At 41.0% G+C, this 19772-nt stretch overlaps 1 protein-coding gene across 4 annotated transcripts in view; it reads right to left on the reverse strand.

Annotated features, from left to right (window-relative positions):
- The window catches only part of helq (helicase, POLQ like), a 59988-nt gene that overhangs the window by 16903 nt on the left and 23313 nt on the right, over positions 1–19772 (reverse strand). For all 4 annotated transcript variants that reach the window (XM_041186126.1, XM_041186115.1, XM_041186134.1 and 1 more), the window contains 6 exons: positions 18161–18233; positions 14136–14233; positions 8853–8951; positions 7676–7821; positions 4802–5041; positions 2142–2283 (listed from right to left, as the gene is read on the reverse strand). In XM_041186126.1, the coding sequence (XP_041042060.1) occupies positions 2142–2283; positions 4802–5041; positions 7676–7821; positions 8853–8951; positions 14136–14233; positions 18161–18233 (798 nt within the window). The remainder of the gene's footprint in view (positions 1–2141; positions 2284–4801; positions 5042–7675; positions 7822–8852; positions 8952–14135; positions 14234–18160; positions 18234–19772) is intronic.

The following is a 19772-nucleotide window of genomic DNA, read 5'->3' on the forward strand; positions in this document are numbered from 1 at the left end:
CATTAGTGTTCTGGTGCCTAAAAAAAAAGCTTCATTTTAAAAGCCTCCTTGATGATCCATAAATGGGAGCATTAGCAGAAACTTTGAAAGGTGATTGATTCAATCTGGGGGCGTGACCAGTTTTGAGGGCAGGGCAATGTTTTCTAGAGCAATGTTTTTTAAACTAGATCGAAAGGTCACAGAAACTCAATTTGTGCGAAATGTGATTTACACTTGAAATTCTTTTATCTTTGCAATTTCGGAGTAAATTATACTGAATAAAATAGCAGGATCTCTAGGCCAATAGTTTTAAATAGCTGGAAAAAAATTAGATTGGTTTAGAATTGAAGGCTGCATTTCCAGGTAGGAACACATGAAGTGGAGTAAGTAATTTATTCTCTCAAGCCTGTTCTGCCTTTCAATTATATCATGATTGATCTGTACCTCAACTCCACTTACCCATCTTGGTTCCATATTCCATTCATACCCTTGTTAATGTCTTATCAATTACATCGTTAAATCTTGTTACTGTCAATTACATTGTTAAGGTTCAGAGAAAAAGGTAATGGGTATTAATTGTCTTTGAGCACATACAAATAGGAGATAGCTGGGATGCTGGGGTGTTGGGGAGAGAGTTGTGAGACTGAACAAACCAATAAACTCTCCCAATAAAGAAAAGCTCCATATCTTTGTTTTGGCTTCACCAGTCAGCTTGAATCCTATTAAAACCCTTGCCTAATAAAAATCTATCAATCTCAGTCTTGAAGATTTTAATCAAATCCCAGCAATCACAGTTTTCTTTGGTGGAGAGGGGGTATTCCAAATTTCCACTCCCTTTGTATGAACAATGGCCTCACTCTTATTTAAAGATTATGACCCTGTGTCCTGGATACTCCCACTAGGGGAAATAATTTATCCATATTTACCATGGCAAATCTCTTTATCATTTTAAGAACCTTAATTGGACCATCCTTTAACATTCAAGGAAATACAATCCCTGTTTATTCAATAAAAGCGAAGTACTGCAGGTGCTGGATATCTGAAATAAAATCAGAAAGTGCTGGAAAAACTCAGCAAGTCTGGAGCATCTGTGGAGAGAGAAACAGAGTCAATGTTTTAAGCCCAACAGCATCATATTGGACTCGGAACGTTACCTCTGTTTCTCCCTCCAAAAATGTTGCCAGACCTGCTGAGTTTTTCCAGCGCTTTCTGTTTTTATCCCAGTTTATGCAACCTGGCCTCATAATTTAGATCTTTAAGTCTTGATATCATGCCGGTGAATGTGCATTGTACCCTTTCCAAGGCCAATACATCCTTCCTGAGATTCAGTGCCCAAAAACTAACACGGTCGTCCAGAGGGAGTTCTTTATGCCTGAAGCATTACTTCACTTTTGAACCTCAAAATTCATTAAGATCGAGGCCAAAATTTAATTGGTCTTTTTGCTTACTTTTGAACATGTGCTTTTAGAGATTTGTGTAGATGGGCCCCTAAAATCCATCGCTTTGCCACACCTCCTAGCCACTCAACATTTGGAAAATATTTATGTTTTTAGATCCAAAATGGACAATCACACACTTCTCCACATTGAACTCCCCCGTGACCATTTTAGCCAGATCACTTAGTTTTTCAATGTCCCATTGTAACTTGCTGCTCCCAATCATGCAGCTTACTGTCCCACTTGACTTAGTATCATTCGCAATCTTGTCCAACAAAATATCCAACTCACTATTCCTTCATCCAAGACATTAGTGTATATGATAAAGCATTTCAGGCCATAGAACAGACCACTCTAATTGTGACATCTGGTCAATCAGAGAACAAGCCCTTTATCTCTACTCTCTGTCACCTACTCGTCAACCAGTTAATGACCGTTTCCCATGTGCCTTTCTCACAGCTACGTAATGACCATTTGAGAATATATAACCTATCCATTTTTTCTGGAGGAGCGTTGGGTGGACGACTGCTGATATCCCAGTCCTCACTGAGGCTTTAAATTATAGCTTAACTGAAATGTAGATTTTCAAGTGGTTTTTTTGGAGATTAGTCTTTGAACATAATTATTAACGTGAAACAGTCTACTGCACTAAAAATAAACCACACAAGTTCTACATGCATATGTAGCTTTAATTACAGTAAAATGTCTTTTTTTTAATGACATTACCAGCTTTTTGTCCTGCTCTTGTGTTATCAGAATGCTCTCTCCCTCTGTATCAATACCAGCTCGGCCAGCTCTGCCAACCATCTGTTTGTATTGACTTCTCTTTAAGAAATCTCTGGCAACATAAGGTGATCTCAGAATAACCCTTGAAAAGGATAAAATAAATATAAATAAAATCAGCAAAATCAGAACAGTGTGGACTATTAGCAATTGATCATCTCAATGAACACCTGATAGTGACATGCTCAAACAGCTCTCTCTCTCTGCTCAGTCTCGACCGATAGGTTTCATGTGTCACAACCTCCTCCTTTCCTAACACTTTACGCATGTTCTCCCACAACAGATTACTGAAAGATTCTACAGTTTTCAAAACTGTGTTTCAATTAAAAATAATTGTAATTGAGTTAAGGTCACTTATGCTCAGTAAATTAACTTCAAGGATCTGGGTTTAAACAGAGTGGGTGTAGGTAGACTGTCACCATTTCTGCTGGGGTGGGGATACTGTTACCGAAGGTGTTGTTGTTGTAGTAAGTTGTTGTATTTGCATTAAATGTTGCTTGTTCCAGGGCTGAGTGGATAAACTTACTGCATAGTAGCGTACAGTAAGGTTCAGTGCCTGATCGGTATCGAATTAGCCAGTCAGTTTGGACAGATACAGGGAATATTTAGATCACTTCTAGAAAAGCAAACGTGCAGATGCCAGACCAGCAGAGATTCGGACTATGCCGAGTTGGCTTCTGCAGCTTGGTAGCATTCACTTGCCATGTTGAGAGAGATATCAGAAGTGCAGTCTCACCAATAGACATTCAGCATTAATCATCACTTTGAGAGGGGGATAAATTACAAATTTTGAAACCAATGGAAATACAGATTGTTGTGGTTGTTCCAGTTTTCTTCCCTTCCAAGCATTTCCGTGCATCCAAGTGCGCTGGGTTAACACTTGAATAAAGTCAGAGTAAATGCAATGTGCTCAATGATAATTCAACATACTATTTGTAATCTAACCCTCCATCCATCTCATTGTGACAATGTTAGCAAGAATTGATATACAGGTACAGATATAAAATAATTTTAATAGGTCTCCGTCACAAGAGGCTCACCAAATGGTAGTGATGATTCACTTGCAATGTTCAATCTGTAGGTTTTAATCGATTTAAAACAATCCTTTCTTCCTGTTTGTGCGTACCATTTCCTGCTTTAGGGTGGCTCAGGTAGAAGACACTAGCTCCATGCTCCAAGCCTTGTCATGTCTCAGCCTTTTACATGAAGCATCTCTCAATTATTGAAAAATTCTACAGTTTTCAAAATTATGTTTCAATTAAAAATAATTGTAATTGAGTTAGGGTCACTTACGCTCAGTGAATTAACCTCAAGGACTCGGGTTTAAACTTAGCATAGAATGAAGGATAAATTACATTAAATGAGTTTGAGCAGTTTGAGTTTCATTCATAGTGGGTATCAGGCCATGGCATAAAACTCCAGCAGGGGTGTCAAGGAGTCTGCCGGAAGGGGCTAGACAGCGAGCAGGCCCGCATAATCATGGGGGAAGCTGTGCATCCTGTTTCTGCCGATGGGAAAACTGGCCCCCATTAAGTCAGCAGCGGGAATGGGCTGACACAGGGAGCCTGCCCACACCACGAGGTGGAGTCCTCACTGCACTAACAGCAGGAGCCACCACTCCCAGTGGCACTGCCGGCAATGGAGAGCTGCTGGTCTCTGATTGACCGGCAGCTCTCGGCATTTGAGATTTCCGCCCCTGGCATCCTAAATCATGGGGAAGGCCTGACGCAGGTCAGGTAAGTGCCTGACAGGCATTTAATTTGTTCGGTCCTCTGACACTGAAGCGATGTAAGTTTCCCACTGGTTCTCCAACTGGTGGGCAGGACCTGCATTGGAAACATTAAATCCAGCCCCACAAATTTACAATCTTGACCAAAGAGGCCAAAAGGATAGCTCATATGGAAAGAGGGGGAAAAAAACAACCTGATGAATTTGGAACTGATTGTTGGAGCAAAGGGACTCTGCTCTGCAGTAGGCTTGTGCTATATTGACCTGTTAGAGCTTTGTGCTAAAACAAGGTGCCCAAGGTAGAAACATACATGATTCATCAATGGTGTTATCATTCACTAATATTCTTCTTCAACACCACCCCCCCTCCAAAAAAAGTACAGTATGTTAGTTTATTTAAAGGAAATACCAGAGGGAAGCCTGAATCTATAGTAGATACGTTTTTAATCACTTTGCCCTCCAGAAGTTGACCACTGTATTGGGATGCAGTCAGTGGTCACCCTCTAGTGCCTACCCAATTGCTCATTCTTCATGTGTGAGCCTGAGCAATGAGGGTTACCCATCTATTCAACTCTGTAGACGATCGTTACTAGACAAATTGCATCCTGTTGTGAAGTGCACAAAAATGGATGTCTTGATTATTACAAGTATATTGTAATATACCTGTGAATGCCTTCTGGCATTCATCATTTTGACCCATGAATGAAGAATGACCACTTGTCAATGCAGTATGTCCTTCTGAAGCGACCTTAAGTTGTGAATGTGTGAAGATGAAAGAAAAGCTGATGAACAAAAATCATACAATTGACCCAGGAATTTCCACCTGTTTAAACAGGCTTTTCCCCCCAGTTGTATGTTAATGATCTGGCACTGACCTCCGAGCTGGTAGGTTAACCCCAGTAGCAAGTGTTGATGTACAAGTAAGCAAGCAGAGTATTCCTGCAGAATAGGCCTCCTCTATGAGCTTCCGTTCATCATTTGTCAGCCCGCCATGGTGGTAAGCTAATCCATATGGCACAGTCTGACGTAAAATGGGGCACATCAGACCATTTCCAATGCTTTTCAATTCTTCAATAAGAGCGCACTTTTCTTTCTCCTTTAGGGTTATGAATGACCTGGGGAAAGCAGATCATTGAGGAGATTAAACATAAATCCATGAGTGTATTCTGACCATGATTTCAATATCTTTTTCTCCTTGAGTTCTCTGCCTGAAGGCAGGTTCAACCCACAACGCCACCACTTCCATCACGGATAGGGCAAGGAGGCAGGTCCCAAATCCACTCCAGCCAGAACAGTTGTTGGCACCAATCTGATCCACACTGGCTGGCCAGCCAACTGAGCCAACTGGCACCCCCCCAAGGATTCTGAGCTGCTGTGACAACATACAATTTTGCATGTTGTAGCCTGGAGCTATGGATAGCGATAGTAAAGGGTCCAATTTCTTTCCATCAGATGGCTGAGCAGGAATCTCTCCTGCTCTTACTGCCTGCCATTGGTGTATGTTGGAAGGATTTACAAGTTGACACTCAACCCGTTTGGCTGAGTCATGAACACATCTTCCTTGGCTATCAAGACCTGGAAGGGGTGCTTGTATCCAGGAGTTCTGGCTCAGAACTAGGGACTCTACCACTATGCCACATGACCTCCTGATTTTAAGGTAACAATTTAATTTTAGTTCTTTTGACTTGCTACAGCATTTATATTTGGAAATACATAGAAGTTAAATCACAGAAAGAGGCCAATGGCCCAACCAGTCCATATCGGCATTTATTCCCCACACAGTACATAGTCCTAATCGTACTTACCCGCCCTGTTCCCATATTCCTTCATCGCCTTATTCAATCTAATCTAATCTAAACGTAGTTTCTGCCTGAATTCTATAACTTCACAACTCTCTATTTAAAAGATTTCTCCTGCTCTCTTTTTTAAAATCTTGCATTTAAACCTGTACGTGTGATCCCTTGTTTCTAAACACCTTCACTGCTGGAAACAGTCAGTTTCTATCCACCAGTCCCATCTTTTCATAGTTTTAAACAATAATAATCATCACTCTGATCAGATTAGATTAATGGCTCAAAATCGCTTCAGGTCATTTTTGTAATAATGATTAATCTGATGCTATTTTGGCTCCGTGTTTTTATCCAAACAATTATTAGTGATGATTACAATTTATGTTCTCACTAATTGCTGTGTGCAGGATTAACAATTCTAATGTTACATTCAGATGAGACATTAAATCAAGGCACATTTGCACTACAATTTCAGAGTTGAAGTGATTTCTTTCCTGATTGGAATTCACAGAGAAGTAGTGAGAGACTTCTGGAGCAAATAATTTCACATCACTTCAGTTTGAATTGCAGTGTGACTGCAGCATGATGTCAAAAGTGCTTAAGGGATTTCCTGGAGCATCTGGACACTTACGAAAACCTCCCTGCAATAATTTAAATTTTTGCACAATGTGATCTTTATTTTACGTAGATATGATGTGTGCCTGTGCACATTACATTTCTGGATAACAGAACTTAAATTTCAGCCAGACTCTGTGACCAGGGTAGTGCCCAGCTGAAAGGTGAACTGGGACTATGGGCCTCAGATCATTAGCTGTAGTTCTAAAGGCTAATCCACTAATATCACCAACAGTAATTTCTGGACTCTTGTTTTACGAAAATTTCCTCCTGTTGTACAGAATTAACTAGGGCCACCTGCTACAAAAGTCATCATTCTAAAGCTCAAAATCTGGCCCTAAAATAGCACTTTCAATATGGTTCAAAATATAGTAAAAACCCTTTATAGCAGCATTCTCAGTTCTTCAAGAATGATGGTAGGACTTTGACTAAGTTTGAAAACATAACAAGGTTTTCTCGAAACTTATTTGAATTTACCTTCCTTTGTGTCTTTTTTAAATAATGCCTGAGCTTTTAACTGAAAGTGCACCATACTGAATTAATAAAACTAATACACAAAGGTGCTGAAAAATAGCATAGTTTAGGTTATTATACATTGATTATGAACTGACCTGAACCAGTAACCTAAATGCTGTGGCTAACAGAGCAGGTCAGAAGTTGGGCATTCACCTCCACCCCCAAAAGCCTCTCTCTTTATCACCTAGTCAGAAGCATGATGGAATAACTTACATCTTCCCTGAATGGATACAGCTGCAGAAACACTCAAGAAGCTTGATATCAAGCAGGACAAAGCAATCCACTTGCTCTGCATCTCAATTCATCATCTTAAACATCCACTCCCTCCTTCATAGGCATGCTGCAGATTCAGTGGATACTATCTATTGAATGCACTGCAGCAAGTCGCCAAGGCTTCGATAACAGTGCCTCTCAAACCTGCAACCTCTACACCTATAAAGATAAGGGCAGCAGGTGCATGCAAACACTACCAATTCCAAGCTCCCCCCCAGGTCATACACCATCCTGACTTGCATATGCATTGTTGTTCCTTCATCACTGGGTCAAAATACTGGAATTCCCTACCTACTAGCATTCACCGCATGGACAGCAGCAGTTCAAGAAGAAAGCCCATCATCACCTTCTCAAAGGCAAATAGAGATGAGCATTATTTGACGACCTTGCCAGCAATCTCCATATCCTGAGAATGAATAGAAATGCTATAAATAAATCCCTTAGTAATAGGTATGGACATGAACCTGGGTTAGAAAACCAAACTGAATTTGTTCATTTTGACCAGAAGAGACCTTCAATCCAAAAGGGCACAGCTCCCTTGTATTATTTACATACCTGCTTAAATACTTGCAGAGCATCTTGCTCACATTTTCACAATTCTTTTTGGTGGGACAGAACACAAGACAGGAATATTTTGGAATAACTTCAGTCACCAGTGCAATTAAGTGATCTGGGTCAATCTTCTCCATATTACTTGAATACTATGAGAAAAACAAAATGAAAATAAATTATGCCATCTTATCACTGAGATGTCACATAACTCCTTATATTTCTATAAATATTATAGTTTCTAACATTTATTTATCCTATTTCCATTATTACATTAGGACCAAAGTTGATGGTCTAGACAAATGTATTTTTGTAAATAAATTATACGTAATTGATATCTTATATTCACAGATTAATCTATTTACAGTATGTAGAACATGAGAGACGCAAATTTATATATGCACGTGCCACCTAATTGTATATATTGAGGTCTTGGCTGGGATAACGCAGGGGTTGGTTGGCAGATAGTACGCCACCCGCCCCCAACCCTCGCAAACAACATTAGCATGGAGCTGGCATGCCCATGCCAACCTTCTGTCGGGGCAAATTAATGAAGGCTGAGTGGGACATTCCTGTGGAGCTGTTGGCCAATTCGGTTTTTGACAGCTTCATCAGTCCCAGCAGTGCCACAAAGGCGTCAGTGGCTGCAGCCAGTAGTGCAACAAGAGAAGATGATGACTTGGAGCAGGTAAGTCCGGGGTCTTGGGCCAGGAGGGTTTGGGTAGGTTAGGGGGAGGAGTGAGGGGGGGGGGGGGGGGGGGTGCGCGCGCGTTTAAAAGAAGGAACGGGTAGGAAGGAAGGAGAGGGTTTGACCTTGGCGGGGGGGGGGGGCACCCAGCGATATGCAAAGGGCAGCCCCTGAAATGCGACCCCCACCCCCCACTTCCTTCCCGCCCTTTAACCATCTCAGGGAAAAAAAATGGGCTGCCCGCTCCCACCCGGTAGCTCACGCCAAGCATTTTATGGCATGGGCGATGTATTATCAGGATCAATTGGCTTGATAAGAAACTTAATTGACCCTTAAGTACCTATTTAAATAAGGCAGGCAAGCTGCCGATTTTAGCATTTGCCCATCCTTCGTCAAATGGGGGTGAGCTCGGGGATGGGCGGGAAGGTGGTGAGGTGGGTGTCCAACCTATTTCCTTTTGAATCATTTAACGAATCATTTAACATTGTACTGTACCTTGTAACTTAATACACGAGAAAATGTGAAATAGTCTTCTGATTTGTTGTCCACCTCATAAATGATATCACGAATTTTGACATATTCTTTTAACTGAACCTAGAAAAAATAATTTTAGTACTGTTTAAAAATACAAAAATAAAAGTGTTATTGTTCAAACGCACATATACCATGTTTTCATACCCCCTGCTTATGCAGGAAGAGATATTAGTGATATGGAATTAAACTGTTCATCATTTTGGGGATCAGATGTCAGTGTCAAGCACTCTCAGGTCAGGCATAACACAGCCAGATACATAGCAAGGCTTCTTATAGATAAAATATATATACACGCTCTGCTCCAACAACATGCTTCAGCCTCCCACTGTACCAGTGTGACAATTTTCCATTCCCCACTTCCCATTTCCCACTTCTCTATGGAGGAGATTGGCAATTGCTGCTGAATACTTGTCCCTGCCCGCTAGGATTGTGACTGCTCAAACTAATTTCACAAATGGCCCTTCCAGGCAGCTAGGGAGACTTTCATCCCTAGGAATCACCTGTGCATCCAGTGTCCATGCATCAGAAGTATAATCTTTTACTGATAACACTGTCACACATGAACTTCAGTAGTAGGGAAAATACTAGAATCTATTATAAAGGATGTGATAACTGGATACTCAAAAATAATGGGAGGATTCAGCAGAGTTAATGTGGATTTATGAAAAGGAAAAATCATGTTTGACAAACCTGTTGGAGTTTTTGAGCATGTAGCTAGCAGGATAGATAAGGGGGAACTAGTGGATGTGGGGTATTTGGATTTTCAGAAGGCTTTCCATAAGGTCCCACACAAGAGGTTAATAACCGAAATTAGAGCACATGGGATTGGGGGTAATATACTGGCATGGATTGAGGATTGGTTAACGGACAGAAAACAGAGTAGGAATAAATGAGTCATTCTCAGTTTGGCAGGCTGGGACTCGTGCTGTAGAGTAAGGATCAGTGCTCGGGCCCCAGCTATTCACAATCTATATCAATGGTTTGGATTGGAGACAAAATGTAATATTTCCAATTTTGCTGATGACACAAAATTAGGTGGGAATGTAAGTTGTGTAAAGGATGCAGAAAGGCCTCAAGGGGATTTGTACAGGCTAAGTGAGTGAGGGGCAGCTGGAATATAATGTGAAAAAATGTGAAGTTATCCACTTTGGTTGGAAAAACAGAAATGCAGAATATTTTTTAAATGGTGAGATTGGGAAATGTTGACAGCTAAAGGGACCTAGGTGCCCTTGTTCATAAGTCACTGAAAACTAACATGCAGGTGCAGCAAACAATCAGGAAGGCAAATAGTATGTTGGCCTTTATTTGCAAGAAGATTTGAGTACAGGAGTAACTAAGTCTTTCTGCAATTGCATAGAGCCTTGAAGTATTATGTACCTGGATGCACATGGAGTATTGTGTACAGTTTTGGTCTCCTTACCTAAGGAAGAATATACTCATCATAGAGGGAGTGCAACGATGGTTCACCAGACTTATTCCTGGGATCACGGGATTGTCCTTTGAGGGGAGATTGAAGAGACTGGGCCTACATACTCTAAGATTTGGAAGAATGAGAGGTGCTCTCATTGAAGCAGACAAATTCTTACAGGTCTTGACAAATTAGATGCAGGAAGGAAATTTTCTCAGACTTGGAGGTCTAGAAACTGGGGGCACAGTCTCAGAATAAGAGGTAGGCCATTTAGGACTAAGATGGGGAGGAATTTCTTCTCTCAGAGGTTGGTGAATATTTGGAATTGTCTACTCCAGAGGGTCACGGATCTCAGTCACTGAGTATATTCAAGACAGAGATCGACAGATTTCTAGATTTTAAGGAGATCAAGGGATATGCAGGGCAAGAAAATGGCATGGAGGTAGAAGGTCAGCTGTGATTTAGTTGAATGGCGGAGCAGGCTCAAGGGGCTGAATGGCCTACTCCTATTTCCTATGCTCTTAAGCCGAATAAAGCATCTTGGCAGCTGATGTTGGCAGAACAACACTTCCAAAAATAAAATCAAACCGTCTATCTGAACCTTATAATGAGATTATTTTATTGTAATTGTTTCATTTCACATTTCCTTATTTTTTGCAAGTAAAAACGTTACACCTTCAGGGGTCCTCAAACTGACTGATTCCTCTACAATTACAAAAGAGTCATGGACTTTCATTAACTGCGCCTCTGCCCATGTAATTCTTTAACTATAATTGGAACGTACAAAAAAAAATCTCAGCTTGGCTGTTAAAGAAAGCAATAACCTTTGTTATTATAGATCAAGATCATTAAAGTCTGGTATTTCCGATTACCAACCGGTTTCCCTGATTCTGTTCCAGCACTTTGTTTTTATCCCCAATTAGTTTGTTGGTTAGTGGATCAGTGAAAACCTATTGCTGCTTAATCTTTGTATTAAAAAAAACAATTCTGCTATTATATGTGGTGGAGATCAGCTCGAAATGCATGCACATCACATTCTTGATGTCATTGTGTACACTGGATGCTGTGGATGAGATATGCAGTGTGCAGGATGAGGTCACAACATGCAGCATAAAAGCTAAAGAGAAAGCATACAATGCGGCGAAGAGCAGTGGGAAACCAGGGGATTGGGAAGCCTACAAAGAGCAACAGAGGACAACTAAAAAAGAAATAAGGAAGGAGATTAAATATGAGGGTAAACTAGCCAGTAATATAAAAGAAGATTGCAAGAGTTTTTTTAGATATATAAAGGGTAAGAGAGAGGCAAAAGTGGACATTGGGCTGCTAGAAAATGACGCTGGAGAAGTAGTAGTGGAGAACAAAGAAATGGCGGAGGAACTGAATAGGTACTTTGCGTCAGTCTTTACAGTGGAAGACATGAGTGATATCCCCAAAGTTCAAGAGAGTCGGGGGGCAGAGGTGAGTATGGTGGCCATTACCAAGGAGAAGGTGCTAAGAAAACTGAAAGGTCTGAAGGTGGATAAATCACCTGGACCAGATGGATTACACCCCAGAGTTCTGAAGGAGATAGCTGAAGAGATAATGGAGGTGTAGTGGTGATCTCTCAGGAATCACTCGAGTCAGGGAGGGTCCCAGAGGACTGGAAAATAGCTAAGGTAACCCCCTGTTTAAGAAGGGAGTGAGGCAAAAGACAGGAAATTACAGGCCGATTAACCTCGGTCGTTGGTAAGATTTTAGAGACCATTATTAAGGATGAGATTTCAGAATACTTGAAAATGCATGGTAAAATGGGGCAAAGTCAGCATGGTTTCATCAAGGGGAGGTCATGCCTGACAAATCTGTTAGAATTCTTTGAGGAGGTAACAAGTAGGTTAGACAAAGGACAGCCAATGGATGTTATTTACTTGGACTTCCAGAGGGCCTTTGACAAGGTGCCGCACAGGAGGCTGCTCAGTAAGGTAAGAGCCCAGGATGGCGGCCGGTGACTAGTGGAGTTCCGCAGGGGTCAGTGTTGGGACCACAACTTTTCACTTTATACATTAATGATCTAGATGAAGGAACTGAGGGCATCCTGGCTAAGTTTGCAGATGATACAAAGATAGGTGGAGGGACAGGTAGTATTGAGGAGGCGGGGAGGCTGCAAAAGGATTTGGACAGGTTAGGAGAATGGGCAAAGAAGTGGCAGATGGAATACAACGTGGGAAGTGTGAGGTCATGCACTTTGGTAGGAAGAATAGAGGCATAGACTATTTTCTAAATAGGGAGAGAATTCAGAAATCTGGAGTGCAAAGGGACTTAGGAGTCCTAGTCCAGGATTCTCTTAAGGTTAACTTGCAAGTTGAGTCGGTAGTTAGGAAGGCAAATGCAGTGTTGGCATTTATTTCGAGAGGACTAGAATATAAAAGCAGGGATGTGCTGCTGAGGCTTTATAAGGCTCTGGTCAAACCACATTTAGAATATTGTGAGCAATTTTGGGCCCCGTATCTCAGGAAGGATGTTTTGGCCCTGGAGAGGGTCCAGAGGAGGTTCATGAGAACGATCCCAGGAATGAAAGGCTTAACATATGAGGAACGTTTGAGGACTCTGGGTCTATACTCGATGGAGTTTAGAAGGATGAGGGGGGATCTGATTGAAACTTACAGAATACTGAAAGGCCTGGATAGAGTGGACGTGGGGGAGATGTTTCCATTAGTAGGAGAGACTAGGACCCGAGGGCACAGCCTCAGAGTATAGGGAAGACCTTTTAGAACAGAGATGAGAAGAAACTTCTTTAGCCAGAGAGTGGTGAATCTATGGAATTCATTGCCACAAAAGGCTGTGGAGGCCAGGTCATTGAGTGTATTTAAGACTGAGATAGATAGGTTCTTGATTGGTAAGGTGATCAAAGCTTACGGGGAGAAGGCGAGAGAATGGGGTTGAGAAACTTATCGGCCATGATTGACTGGCGGAGCAGACTCGATGGGCCGAATGGCCTAATTTCTGCTCCTATGTCTTATGGTCTTATGGATACACATACATCTTGAAATACGTTTTTTTTCAGGAAAGGAAATGGTGTAGCAGTGATCTTCCTGGTAGCAAATTTTAATTTCCAGATTAAATACAAACTGAGGAAGAGCAGTATCAATGCTGATAGATCTCTATGTAGATGAAGCTCAGGAGATCCAGGCAGGAATGATGTAGAGGACTTCCTATGTAAGGTGGTAATACAGGCTTTCTGGATCTTCTACCAACGTGAGGCTATTAAAGGCTCAACAGATAACTCACTGTTATAAATGCTAGCTTGTTACAGTAAGTCAGTTACAATGTCACTGATCACATTTGCTATTTATGTAACTAGCTTAGTGTCTTTGCAATTCTATTCACTGCAGTAGCATATTCACCTCTGGTTTGCTTTTTTGTGATTTAGCGACAAATAAATACTGATTGTCTCCAAATTTCCCTCCTGCTTTTAATATTAAAAATAGAGCCTGAAAATGGGTTATCAAATTGATAAAACAAAATGATTTTAATGATCTTTGGTTTTGCCTCACCCTCATTGCATTCATATGCTGACATTATTTATCTCCCACTTTTCCTTTTTTTGTTTTTGTACTGGTGCATTACCTCCACATAAGTAAGTTTTAAATTCTTTATTTAATGTGCTTATTAAAAACTATTACAGGTACACAGTTACAAAGACAGGTCATTAGGGTGATTTTCCACGGAATTCCTTTGGGACTTAATGAAAGCAAATATCTTTAACAAAACATTCCAATGAATATTTGTTATCTCCACGTTACCTAAGCCAAACAAAGTTTAAATACAGGTGTGGTCTTATTATTTTTCATCTTACTTACAGGTCGAAAGTTACTGGTGTAATGTTCTGCCTTCAGGAAGTGCTGCAAATCACTCACATTATTCAGGGTTGCACTCATTCCAATGATTTGTGTGGTTTCTAGAAAGGGGGGCAGAAAATATCGAATGTAATGAAATATGTCAGCAGTGGCTGCCTTTGCAACTAGGTCAACTAGCTTTTGTCGTCAAATAGTCTCTTAGATCATTTGCGAGCTCGACCTAGTTACTTATGAATTAAAATGATAATAGATGGTCACTGTGAGTGTGTAATCCCTCTCTGTGGGCTTCTCTGCGTGATACATTTATGGGATTACTGGTCTGGATGAGAAAAAAATATTGCATGTTCTTTTTACTTTTGAGTAACCAAATTTTCCATTTTCATCATTTTCAAACATATATTTCTGAAATTAATAGTCTCAGTAATGGTGACCTTGAAAGTATCAATAATTGTTGTAAAAACCCAATCAATTCACCGATGGAAATCTGCCATCCTTGCCCGGTCTGGCCTAAATGTGATTCCAGACCCGCAGCAATGTGGTTGACTCTTAACTGCCCTCTGAAATGTCCTAGCAAGCTACTTAGTTCAAGGGCAATCAGGGATGGGTAACAAATACTGTTCTTGCCAGTGATGCCCACATCCTGTAAAAGGATAAAGAAGGCCCACACAACAAGACTGATACCTAGTATTGGCCTGTTCCTGAGCATAAATCCATAATTAGAGAGACTGGCATATTTTTAAAGAGTTCCATTTAACATAAAGTAGATATATGCCAGAGGATAAGTGCCTCTCATCAGCTTTAGGGCTTAGATGCCAGTTAAATCATTTCAGTTTCTCACTCGCAGTTGATGACAAGATGAACTCAACATGACAGAAACATTTGTGTCACTTTTGTGTTAAGTTGTCTAGTTCACTCATTTAAATACAGAACTGCACCGGGACCCAGATGGCAACCTCTACTTTGTACCTTGTCAACTGTCCAGTATACTTTATTATGTACAGCATGAATCATAGAACTTTTACAGTACAGAAGGAAGCCCTTTGGCCTGTCACGTCTGTACTGGCTTTCTGCAAGAGCAATTCACTTAGTGCCACTCCCCTGCCTTCTCCCTGTGGTACTGCAAATTTTTCCTTTTCAGATAATGATCCAATTCCCTCTTCAATGCCATGATTGAATCTGCCTTCACCACACTCTCAAGCAATGCATTCTAGATACTAAACATTCATTGCGTAAAAAAAGGTTTCCTTGTGTTCCCATTGCATCTTTTGCCAATTACTTTAAATCTGTGCCCTCTGGTTCTCGATCCTTCCAATGATGGGAACAAGTTTCGTTTATCTACTCTGTCCAGTTCCCTCATGATTTTGAATACCTCTATCAAATCTTCTCTCAGCCTGCTCTTCTCCAAGGACAACAGCCTGAGCGTCTCCAATCTATTTACATAATTGAAGTCCCTCATCCCTGGAATGATTCTCATGCATTATTTCTGCACCCTCTCTAATGCCTTCACATCCTTCCTGAAGTGTGGTGTTCAGAGGTGGATACAATACTTCAGTTGAGGCCAAACCAGTGCTTTATACAGTACAGGTTTATCATAACTTCCTTGATTTTGTATTCTATGCCCCAATTTTTAAAGCCCATAATCCTGTACCACTTTATTAACCGTGCTCTCAACCTGTCCTGCCACCTTCAGGTCCCTCTCCTCCTGCAACCCCTTCAGAATTGTACCCTTTATCTTATATTGTCTCTCCACTTTCTTCCCACCAAAATGAATCACTTCACACTTCTCGGCATTAAATTTCAACAGCCATTTGTCCACCCATTCCACCAGCCTGTTCAACCTGTTTTTTTAGTTCACGTAATTGATCTGCGACACGAATACAAATAAATTATGTTTAAGGGTTCTTCATGGTCTAGGCATAATCCAAAATATATTATGAGCTACTTTGAAAGTTTCAGATTACTTGAGCTTGGGACAAACTTTTAAGCTCTGATTAAAGCAATTAAAACTAAAAATAAGGGGCAGAATTGATATCAATGAAGAATGCCATGTGTGCAGCACAGGTAGAGACCTGTGACGCTGCCTGACCCATGAGAAGTGGATATAAGTCAGCATATGTGGCGCAATGCAAATGAATTTCTCCTCCCCGCCCAAGGTATTCATGCTAACCTGATTTCAAGAATATTTATATTTTTGGAACATCACAATTTATATTTTAGGGCAGAATTTAGCCCTCGATGGGCGAGTGGGCCCCACCGGCTCGGCGGTGGGCAGGCAGCCGACCCCCGCCGCCATTTTGAGTGGGCGGGCCAATTAAGGCCCACCCAGCGGCCTGCGCTTCCTGTGCGCGGGGGTGGGGGGAAGAATCCCCAACTGTCAAAAGTGTGCACTTTTGCACAGGCGCGCAATAGAGCACACTGCTCCCTGATGCAAGAGCTGTCTCAGGGCGTTTACTGATAGGTGAGAAAAGTCAAAAAATACAGAAATATTAAAATTATTAACATGTTCCCCTCAAGTGATAATGTCACACGAGATGGGACATGTTAATAAGAAACATATAAAGTTTATTACATTTTTTAAAAACGGACATGAAACTTCATCCCGTCAGTGGATGAAGTTTCATGAATAATCAGGAGCCCGCTGGGGCTCCTGGCCTGCCCGCCAGCCTTAAGCTTGGACAGGCAGGGTCTTTAACAAGGTTAATTAGCCTGTCAATGGCCTTAATTGGCCATTGACAGGTCGGCGGGCAGACAGCTGATTTCGTTGTCCGCCCGCCTTCCTGAAGATTTAAATGGACCCGGATGACGTCGGGGGTTCCTCCCGACATCATCCCGCGTCATTTTCCCATCGGCAAGTGGGCCCCGCCCCCAAATCGCCAAGGAGAAAATCTTTCAGTTAATCTGAAGACCAAGCCTCAATTAATCCCTTCACCCAACAGTCTCAGACCAGGGGTTGCAAGCTTTTGTTTTCATTGGACACAAGTGTGTACCATGGAGCCACGTGGGGCTGAACCCATTTACCTATTAATCTGCAAATCTCTCAAACTGTTGATACCAACAGATCCTGCAGCTCTGATTTAGGATTTATCTATCAATGAGGCAACAGCACCTTACAAATCCTCCAGGCTCAGAAAATGCAAAGAAGGCAAACTAGCAAAGAAGAAATTCAAGCACAAATGGGAGAGTTGCTTGGGCTTTAAGGGTCAGATTATCAGGGTTCATAGGCTTGACACTGCTGCCTTAGGTGCTTAGTTTCAGAAACAAATATTTTCACAGCAGCTGTTAGAGGGGGGAGTATTAACATAGGAACATACAGGACTAGAAGTGGCCATTGTGGTCTACTGGCTGATGCCAAAGTTTAAAGAATGTAATGGTATATTCAAGTTCTCAGGCTCCCAGGTCCCTCTCTCTGCCATAAATCTGTTCAGTTCCTTTTTGATTTTTTTAGCACTACTCTGTCATTCTGGTTCCTAGGTATAGGCATCATTTATGGATCAATCTTTTTAATGGGTGGCTCTTGTAATGTCAATCAGGTCATAAAGTGAATTGAAGCATAACAATGGAGTCATCCATCCATCACTAGTGGTTGGGAAAAGGGTGTTGGCCAATGGGGACTTTTGGCAGTGTGATAGTAAATGGAGGAAAGATTTAATAAAAGTTTAAAATCGCAGAAGAATTTCATAGGTAGTGTTTGGGTGCGTTATAAATTATCAAAATGCAAATATCCTCTTCCCACAGCATATAATTTATTCCAGGTTGTCTGGGGAGGAAAAAATTAGAGGCAAAATTCTTTTATGTCTCTTAGTGACTGCTTTACACATCATGATAAGTCAACTGATTTTATATAGCTTCACTCAAACTAAGAAATCATGCTGTATGTGTTATTTGTGACAGAAAGTTAGCTATCATCCATTCCAGAGATAAATTAGTGGCCAAAAGGTTAACTGGAGGGAGCTGTCATGAAGTCAAGGAGATATGACCAAAATCAAAACACAAAGATGCTACCGGTTGCAAATATTGGCTTTACTTACTGCTTGTGTAGAGGATTTTAGACAATGCCATCTCTAGTACAGCCCCGCGACTTCCTTCACCAAGCATGTGCAGCTACATTAGAAAAGAAAAAGTATTTAAATTACATCATTAACATAGAAAAATGACCCAAGGCATTTCAGAAAGGAAGATAAAACAGACATCATGCATAAGTGACAAAACATGTTGAATGGGTTGGTTTTGAGAAGACCTCTAAAAGGCAGAAAGGGTGAATGACCCAGGGAGAACAGTCTTTCCCAAAAGATTACATGGCCACTGGTGGATGGGGAAAATTGAAGGTCTTGATGCTTTGTTGTAACAAAGGGAGGGTGTAGCGTAGTGGTACTGTCACTGAACTAGTAATCCAGAGGCCCAGGCTAATGGGACATGAGTTCAAATTTCACCACGGCAGTTGATGGAATTTAAATCCAATTAATAAATCTGGAATATAAAGCTTGTTTCAGTAATAGTGATCATGAAACTATCATTGATCGTTGTAAAAACCCATCTGGTTCACTAATGTCCTTCTGTTATCATAACCTGGTGACTACATGTGACTCCAGACCCGCAGCAATGTAATTGACTCTTAACTGCCCTCTGAAATAGTCTAGCTACTCAGTTCAAAGACAATTAGGGATGAGCAACAAATGCTGGCTGTGCCAGCGATGCCCACATCTGAGGAAAGAATAAAAAAAATGACAGAATGAGACATACTCAATGGACAGCAAGTCTTGTTCTGTCCATCTTGTTCAGACAACTGAAAATTATCATCAATATTGAAATGGATACAATAGAAGTTACAGCTGATGATCTTGGGCTGAGTAGAGAAGTGGAAAAGCTTAAGGGGTGAAACTGGAGAAGAATTTGTTGATGAGGATGAGAATTTTGGAATCAATGGTTGGTAACTGTTGAGGCAATGGGGAGCCAATATAAGTCTTTAAGAATTGTAGTGTAGGGCAAGTAAGATACAGTGGAAGACAGGATGAAAAGCAGTAAAATTGGCACAAAGTTAAATCTAATGGATTTGGAACAAGGAGAAAGAGAAACTTCATGCAGAGACTATGACGCTGTGGAATTCATTACAGGATTAGTGGCTGAGACAGAAACTATGTCAATGTTCAAGATTAGATTGGATAAGTGAATAAAGAAAAGGTGATTAAGGAATATGATGGCAAGGTGGGCAGCCATTTGTTCATGTGAAAGGTACACATTGGCACAGACTGATTTGACTGAGTGATCTGCTTCTACATTGGAACTTCTATGGAGTTTATTTTCTCAGGGATTCTCCAGCTCCACCACCATTACCTCTGCAGAATCTGCACCTAAATGCATTAGGGGGGTTTCCAACAAAGCTCTGAAGTTACTGCAGATTAGTAAAAAAAAAGTCCTGAGGAAATTCATTCACATGTACTTCCTGTCAATGAATATGCTGCAGCACCACTGATAATGTAAAAAGTTAACAGGAAGTGCACACAGATAATGATTTTTAAAACATGAAAGCTGGATATTATAACTATAATCTTTAAAGGTAGAAATAATTAAATATTGGAATTTGTCTCTTTTTCCCTCCATGAAGGATTATACATTTTTTTGAAGGAAACTAATCATTGTTGA

The sequence above is a fragment of the Carcharodon carcharias genome, chromosome 1 (genome assembly GCF_017639515.1).
Source record: "Carcharodon carcharias isolate sCarCar2 chromosome 1, sCarCar2.pri, whole genome shotgun sequence".
In the NCBI taxonomy this organism is placed as follows: Eukaryota; Metazoa; Chordata; class Chondrichthyes; order Lamniformes; family Lamnidae; genus Carcharodon; species Carcharodon carcharias.